Below are 8,765 nucleotides of genomic sequence, written 5' to 3' on the forward strand. Positions count from 1 at the left end.
CCCTAAGCACACAAGAAAGTCGGTGAAATAACCACCAGAGTAACCAACAAGTCAAGAGCAAGCAAAGCAATTCATTTCATATCAATATCACAAAGTTAACTACAAAGGATCGAGTATAATAAAGTACATTCTCGTCCCAAAGGTCATCAATTCAAGATCAATTACTTTAACCAAGCAAGCATGTTATTCAAGCAAGGAGACATTCCACGTAAATATTTTCATGTACTTGGAACACTTACCAATCAATTGCAATCCTTCACTTTAACCCTGGTTCGTCCTCTTGAACTTACTCGAGTCCTGTGGTCATATATTATATTAAAATACTAGCAATACAAAATCAAAATACATGAAAAAATTAAGGTTTCCAAAACTTCATTTCCTTTAATTTAAACCTCAATTCCACTCAAAAACCAAACTCAATATAGTTTACCAACTCCAATCCTAAAGTTGGAAATGAAAGTAGGAACAGTTCTAGGAAAACAAAATTTTTCCAGTTTTGCGCGATACTATTTAAAAAATCATATCTCAAGCTTCTTAAGTCCAAAATTTATAAACTTTATACCATCAAAAAATAGACTCAAAGGGCTACAATTTCCCAGAAGAAAAATTTGTAAGATTCCGTCACAATTCAGTCAAATTCCAGCCCAAGTTGTTGCTTCATCCAGTCAAAAGACAAAACAGGTATGAAAATTCAGTCAAATTTGAAAAATTACAGATATTCATAGGAATTGAGAAAAATTATGAAATTTTCACGGTTGAAAGTACTTTGAATCTAGTTTCAAACACAACAAACAAAACTCAATTCTAACTTTTCTACACTAAGATATAACAGATTTTCTAAGACTACTCAAGGTTTCCTGCGGATAAATTTTCAGCAGCACTCCCTTTGTGTTTACCAATTTTTTCAGCCATTTCAAGGCTTCATTCTCACGACAAAACAGCCTCAAATCAAGCATTTATATATCAGGCCAACAACTCATTAAATCAAGCATATATATAGCATATAACCATCACCTACTCAAGTTAGAAAATGAAACCCTAAGCTGAAATTCATAATCACAGGCTGGAATTTTCTTTAGGCAAGTCAAACTAGCATATAAAAACTAGATATTTCACATAGCAAGACTATCAAACCATGGCCAACCTTTAAGCATCATATATGGGTAGAAATTTCACCATAAAAACTGAAAATTTCTACATCACTACTTCAAACTATGAAATTTCTCATAAAGCTACCAAAATTGCAACCCTAAACCACTAGTTTGCAAATTTTTGAAGTAGAGGGAGTTTCTTGACATAAATACCTTAAACCCTATACAAAGAGGCTGCCAAGACCTTTGTCTTCCCCAAATCACTCCACCAAACCTTTAAGCTTCCTTAGTGATCAACTTTTATGGAGTAGTTTGCAAGATTATCAGTTGAAACTCAAGATTCAAGCAAGAAAGTGAGGTTGAAGTTGAGGCTTCTCTCTTTTTTTTTCCCTCTCCAAGGTTTAGGCAAGCAAGGTGAAAAATGAAGGAATTTTGGGTCAAATTTGGTTAAGTAAAGAGGCAAGATAGTCTTAATCAAAGTCCAACTTCCAACGGTTTCACGACACTTGGCATCTCTAAAGTTTATGCTCGTGTCTTTGTCTTCCAAAGCTAATCTATCTAGCTAATCTCTAATTATCCCTTAACACCTTATAAAATAACATCCCTTTATGCAAACTTCACCTAGTCATCAAAATTTTACCGCACTTACCGTATTAGTGGGTCCCACGTCCATAATACATTTCAAACTTAACATGTACTAACTTATACCAAAAAATGATTTAAAAACTTGACTCAATTATAAAAATATCGAGAAAATTAAGGCAATAATTTAAAGTAAAGAAAATACATTCAAAGAAATAAATAAAATATAAATATTTTTCTGGGTCCTCACACTCTCTCCCTATTAACAGAATTTCGTCCTCGAAATTCTCTTCTTTGCTCAAAAAACTCGATTCTACACTGTTTTCTTCTACTTTTCAAGAGTTTCTTCTTACTAATGCCACTACCACAATCTATCTAGAGAGAAAAATCTTAACAATCGCAATGGTTAAATTAACATCCTAAGAAAGATCAATGAAGGTATCAAAAGGTGAAAAGTGACGCAAACTTCAAACTTGATGAAAAGAAGAGTGAAAACTTGGTTACTATTCTTGCTAATTCTTAAACTTATATTCTGTACGTTGACAAATCACCGATAACATAAGGTCCCTTTCATCTTTACAATTGTATTACGAGATCCATATCAACCTCTCAAACCAAAATTTTGTCGTTTCGAACCACAAACGAAGAATTCTCGCTTAACTTCAAGACTAAATTATAGTAAGAGATTCATGGATAAGGATCCAATACTGCCCAACCACCAATATTTAATATCACTCATTAAAGCATCAGGTACCAAGTCCACTGTTTCTAATGGGGATACACTTACTACATAAAGTTTGCATAACACATAGTTCAATAAATACAACTATTTTAGCCAAAACATCACTAATTGTTGACTTTATGATGAGAACATGAAGATTTGGATTCCCTTCAAATTCAAGGAAATTCAATTGATGGTTGATGGTGCAATCGGGTTCAAGATTCATTGAAGATTTGTCATGCTTATTTCTTGTTATTTATTTAAGTAAGTTTCCAGCAATACTTGTTAGTTAGTCTTGAGTTATTAAGGGAAATAAAGGCTAAGGTCATGTTGACCATAGTTAAGCCAATTGAGTCAGTTAGTTTCCTATTTTAATTGAATTAGAGTTTTAGGAAAGTATTTAATTGCTTCCAAATTTATTTAGGAAGTTGTGTCAAGTCAAATAAGGAAGCTTATATTGTTTCCAATTTAGATTAGGGTTTTGAGTCTTGTAAGGCTATAAATAGCCAACTTTATTTAACTATTCAGGACATGATATTGAAGATGAATTAATAAAAAGTGAGTTGTCTCCTTTTATGGAGTTCCTTGATGGAACTTGAGTTTCTCCTTGAACAGTATCAAGTTTTAGCTTGGATACTTGTGGTGTTCAAGGCAAGATGATCACATCATCTTGTTCTTTCAAGCCAATAACCAATCCACTAGGTTTTTAGAGACGGGTTCTCTTTAGGTCTAGCAAGGTAGTTATTGTTCCATAACCAATAACCAATCCACTAGGTTTTGAGAGACGGGTTCTCTTTAGGTCTAGCAAGGTAGTTATTATTCTATAACTTGATCAAGATAGATCCTTCCGCTGCCTGATCGACTTGGTTCTTTAAGACAGGAAACCCTAATATCGACTAGCTAGTTGGTCAGCCACTCCTTGGACAGGGTGGACCGATCCATGGACTCAATTAAAGGGCCTAAGGGTTCGGCCATCCTTCAACAAAAAGGTGGGCCGAATCCATGGCCAACAAAAGGACTAATTTAACTTACGACTCCTAACACTAAGGCCTAATCGGCCATGGGCCGCTTGGGCTCTTCACGGGCTCTCTTCGCGGGCTTGGATCATCGTGTAGACAACTGGGTTATCACCTTCCAAGCCTTCAATGTCTTGATGAACCCTTTGTTGGTCTTGAACATTCCGCACAAGGGCTTGGAGTGATTCCTTAAATTGCTTAGCCCGTGCACGTGTGACTGGGCCCAATGGTACTCGAACTGGGTCATTGCCTGGGCCGAGATCCGTGCACATATCAGTCCCCTCCTCTTGAGAAGAATTTGCCCTCAAATCTGGATCCTCCTCGTCAAGAAATGGGCTCAAATCGGCGACATTGAAGGTCGCGCTAACAGTGTACTCCCCAAGTAGCTCCAATTTGTAAGCATTGTCATTGACTCGTTGGAGCACTCGAAAGGGTCCATCTCCTCTTGGGGATAACTTGTTCTGTCGCTGCTTGGGAAATCTCTCCTTCCTCAAGTGTAGCCAAATCCAGTCTCCAGGCTCAAAAACCATCTTACGACGGTGCTTGTTTGCTTGCTGGATGTATTGCTGAGTACACCTCTCAATGTTTACTCGAACGGATTCATGTAACCTGCGCACAAAATCAGCTTTCTTTTCCCCATCTAAGCTTGTGTGCTCAGAGGAAGGTAAGGGTACCAAATCCAAGGGGGTCAGCGGGTTAAAGCCATAAACAATCTCGAAAGGTGAGTAGTGTGTAGCACTATGAACAGTTCGATTGTAGACAAATTCGACATGAGGCAAACACTCTTCCCAAGTTTTAAGACTCTTTTTAATCAAAGCCCGAAGTAGAGTACCAAGTGTGCGATTGACAACTTCAGTTTGTGCATCGCTTTATGGATGACTGGTGGTGGAGAATGATACGTTCCTCGATCCACGGTCGAGACACGTAGCACGTTTGCCCAAGGATCTAGCGGGGATGTCCTACGCTTGGATTGCGGAACCCTTACTCAAACGGACAACTCGATTTGATTGTAGGTGGTAGACGACACTCCGATGAAGGTGACTACTCCAGGGGAATAGGTCGGATGAACAATCAAGGACAGGACGCGAGATTGCTCAATAACCCTTGCCAAGCAAGTTGAAAGGCACGAATTCTTTACGAAAGAAAACGAATGCACTAAGAATTTAATTCATCAAAAACTAGCTTTTAACCTTACAAGGCTAGCCTATTTATAGGCTTAATGAAACAACTAAAAACCCTAAAGAAACCTAAAGGGGAGGGCGGCTACCTTGTCATCAAGGTGGGCCGGCCTCAAGCCTTCTACGGACAATTAGTTCAACCAAAATGGAAACAACGACTAAGGCCCTACTCGGCCGATTCGTAAGGAGGCCCACTGGAGTCTTCCTGGGCTTCGACCAAAGTGCAAGTTGCTTGATTGATCCTTTCCAAGCCTTCAATATCTCTATAGCCTCCATGTTGATCGTGGACAACTCGAACAAGGGCTTGGAGGGATTCCTTGAATAGCTTGGCCCGTGCACGTGTGACTGGGCCTAATGGGACTTGGACTGGGCCCTGGTTCATGCACACATCAGTCCCCTCCTCTTGTGAAGGATTTGCCCTCAAATCTGGATCCTCCTCACCAAGAAACGGGCTCAAGTCTGCGACATTGAAGGTCGCGCTAACATTGTACTCCCCAGGTAGCTCCAATTTGTAGGCGTTGTCATTAACCCGGTGGAGCACACGAAAAGGTCCATCCCCTCTGGGGGATAATTTGCTTTGTCGCTGCTTGGGGAACCTCTCTTTGCGTAAGTGTAACCAAACCCAATCACCAGGCTCGAAGATCATTTTGCGGCGGTGCTTGTTAGCCTGCTGGGTGTATTGCTGAGTACGCCTTTCAATGTTTGCTCGAACAGCTTCATGTAACCTGCGCACAAAATCGGCCTTCTTTTTCCCATCTAAGCTTGTGTGCTCAGAGGAAGGTAAGGGTACTAAATCAAGAGGGGTTAGCGGGTTAAAGCCATAAACAATCTCAAAAGGTGAGTAGTGTGTAGCACTATGAACAACTCGATTGTAGGCGAATTCAACATGAGGCAAACACTCTTCCCAAGTCTTAAGATTCTTTTTAATCAATGCCCGAAGTAGTGTGCCAAGTGTGCGATTGACAACTTCAGTTTGTCCATCGCTTTGTGGATGACTGGTGGTGGAGAATAGTAACCGGGTGCCAAGTTTAGACCACAGAGTCTTCCAAAAATAACTCAGAAATTTCACATCCCTATCACTAACAATGGTCCTAGGCATACCATGCAGACGGACAATTTCTTTGAAGAATAGAGTAGCAATATGAGAGGCATCGTCAGTTTTGTGACATGGAACAAAACGAGCCATCTTAGAAAACCTATCAACCACCACAAAGATGGAGTCATTACCTCTTGGCGATCTAGGCAAACCTAGAATAAAGTCCATAGACAAGTCAACCCAGGGATGGTGAGGGATAGGTAATGGGGTATACAAGCCATATGGATTTGTTTTGGACTTTGCCTTGTGGCAAGTAGCACACCTACCAACCATGCGGTCAACATCCCTACGCATATGGGGCCAGTAAAAGTGCTCTTGCAACATAGCCAGTGTCTTGGCAATGCCGAAGTGGCCCATGAGACCACCACTATGTGCCTCTCGAATCAAAAGATCACGAATGGAAGAGTTAGGCACACACAGTTTATCTACATGGAATAGAAATCCATCATGCAAAAAGTACTTTCCATGCGGATTCTTAACACACACGGCATAGATATCACCAAAGTCATGATCATTAGTGTAGAGGTCCTTTATCATTTCGAACCCAAGCAATTTGGCATCAAGACAGGCAAGCAAGGAGTGCCTACGTGACAAGGCGTCAGCTACCACATTCGTTTTGCCAGTCTTATATTTAATCACATAGGAGAAAGTGTCAATGAAGCTTACCCACTTGGCATGTCTCTTGCTTAGCTTGGGTTGGCCTTTGAGGTACTTCAATGACTCGTGATCGGTATGTATCACGAACTCCCGAGGCCGAAGGTAGTGTTACCAGGTCTCCAAGGCCCTCACTAAGGCGTACAACTCCTTGTCGTACGTGGGGTAGTTCAGTGCAGCTCCTCCCAATTTCTCGCTAAAGAAGGCACACGGCCTCTTGTCTTGCATGAGGACTGCTCCAATACCTACACCGGAAGCATCACAGTCAATTTCAAAGGTCTTGTTAAAGTTTGGTAATGCTAACACAGGTGCATGGGTGAGTGTGTCCTTAAGGACAAGGAACGCTTGTTCTTGGGATTCCCCCCAGTGGAACTTGTCATCCTTCTTTGTCACGGCGGTCATTGGGGCGGCAATAGTGCTAAAGTTTTTGACAAATCGCCGATAAAAGCCCGCCAATCCAAGAAAGCTGCGCACGTCAGGGACGGATGTAGGGGTTGGCCATTGCTCGATGGCCTCAATCTTGGATTTGTCCACCTTGATGCCCTGCGAACTCACGACATAGCCTAGAAACACAAGCTCGTTAGTACAAAAGGTGCACTTTTTGAGGTTAGCGTATAGACGCGCCTGTCGAAGTGCGTCGAGAACTAATCTTACATGCTCCAAGTGCTCATGCTCACTACGACTATAGATCAGAATGTCATCAAAGTAAACAATGACAAATTTACCAATAAAATGTCTCAAAACATGGTTCATGAGGCGCATGAAGGTGCTAGGAGCGTTAGTCAAGCCAAAAGGCATCACTAACCACTCATAGAGACCATGTTTGGTTTTGAAGGCCGTCTTCCATTCGTCGCCTTCCTTCATCCTAATTTGATGATAGCCACTCCTCAAGTCAATTTTGGTGAAAATAATAGCACCATCGAGTTCATCCAACATATCATCAAGTCTAGGAATGGGATGCCGATATTTGACAGTGATAGCATTGACAGCCCGACAGTCAGTGCACATGCGCCAAGTACCGTCCTTCTTGGGAACAAGTATCACAGGTACAGCGCATGGGCTTAGACTTTCCTTTACCCAACCCCTACCTAGGAGGCCATCAACTTGCCTTTGAAGCTCCTTGGTCTCCTCGGGGCCCATGCGGTAAGCAGGTTTGTTGGGCAATGGTGCTCCAGGAATGAGGTCGATTTGGTGTTCAATTCCCTGAATGGGTGGTAAGCCATCAGGGACCTCGTCAGGAAAAACATCCTCAAATTCTTGCAAAAGAGCAACTATGCTTGCAGGCAACGCCTTGTCGAGCTCAGCAACATCCAAAAGCACATGCTTGCAAATCATGAGAAGTATAGGCTGGTTAGAGTTCACCACTTTTCTAACATCTTTAGCCTTAATAATCATGTTATGCTTCCTAGTGGGAGGTGCGGCAGGTGGTTTGTCGCATATACCCCTAGGTGTGCTCCCTTGACCCTTGGTTGATGGCTCATTTGTAGACGTGGAGCCTTGACCAGGGTCGACCGCCTTGAGTTTCCTCCTTTGTCGGTCTTGGTCACACTCCCTTTGCAGCAGTAGTTGGTCCTCATAAACTTGTGCAGGCGTGAGAGGTGTAAGGACCTTCCGTTTGCCTTCGTGCAAAAGCGTGTACTTATTTGCTCTTCCATCGAATGTGACGTGTTTGTCAAATTGCCAGGGCCTTCCCAAGATGATATGTGTAGCATGCATTGGCACCACGTCGCACACGAGTTCATCAATGTAAGTTCCAATGGAGAAGGGAATGCGTACTTGTTTGAAGACTCGTACTTCACCATCCTCACTTAGCCATTGGAGGCGGTAAGGATGTGGATGCCTGGTAGTGGGGAGTCCTAGACTTTCAACCATGAGCAAACTGGCCACGTTCGTGCAACTCCCACCGTCGATGATGAGACTACATACTTTGTCTCCTACCTTACAGCGGGTGTAGAATAGGTTTTCACGTTGTAGCTGCTCATCCTCCCTGACGCGGGCGGTTAGCACTCGTCGTGCTACTAGGCAACCTACTTCTCCTCGTGTAGGTGAGCAAGCCTCCCCAGCTGGCTCTTCTTCCAGGCAGGCATCTTCTACTAGTTCGGGCATGTCCTCACATTCGTCATCATCCGACACGATTTCGCCATTGTGAGTTATCAGCATTACCCGTTGGTTTGGACATTGAGATTGAATATGCCCAAACCCTTGGCACTTAAAGCATTTGATGTCCCTACTCCTAGCTTTAGGAGTTTCTTGCGGTGCCTTAGAAGTAGACCTGGACACATCAGAAACCTTGTTAGGTGTAGAATACGCATTACGGGTAGAAGCATTACCTTGGAAGCGGTTAGAATAGGTTGGTGTGGTCGCATTTCCAACTTCGTGGGTCACTCTTCGTGGTTGGTTGCCTTTCCACGAAGTGGTGGTAGACGA

The 8,765-nt window shown here is 42.3% G+C and overlaps 1 protein-coding gene across 1 annotated transcript; it reads right to left on the minus strand.

The window, feature by feature from the left end:
• Positions 1–5,230: 5,230 nt before the first annotated feature.
• LOC113766370 lies at positions 5,231–8,498 on the minus strand. The gene is made up of 6 exons (XM_027310567.1): positions 7,701–8,498; positions 6,454–6,881; positions 6,145–6,267; positions 5,951–6,051; positions 5,690–5,836; positions 5,231–5,313 (listed from the first exon to the last, which is right to left on the minus strand). Exons 1-6 carry the CDS (start codon positions 8,496–8,498, stop codon positions 5,231–5,233), a joined length of 1,680 nt encoding a protein of 559 aa, XP_027166368.1.
• Positions 8,499–8,765: the final 267 nt, after the last annotated feature.

The sequence above is a fragment of the Coffea eugenioides genome, chromosome 3 (assembly GCF_003713205.1).
Source record: "Coffea eugenioides isolate CCC68of chromosome 3, Ceug_1.0, whole genome shotgun sequence".
NCBI classification, from domain to species: domain Eukaryota; kingdom Viridiplantae; phylum Streptophyta; class Magnoliopsida; order Gentianales; family Rubiaceae; genus Coffea; species Coffea eugenioides.

Bases quoted from the DNA above. Each gene is read 5' to 3' on its own strand.
- LOC113766370 (XM_027310567.1), bottom strand. From the start codon at position 8,498: ATGCTGATAACTCACAATGGCGAAATCGTGTCGGATGATGACGAATGT. The intron at 6,268-6,453 runs GTAACACTACCT...CTTGTCACGTAG, and splicing joins GTGAGGGCCTTGGAGACCTG to GCACTCCTTGCTTGCCTGTC. The intron at 5,837-5,950 runs GTAGGTGTGCTA...ACTTTATTCTAG, and splicing joins GGATGTTGACCGCATGGTTG to GTTTGCCTAGATCGCCAAGA.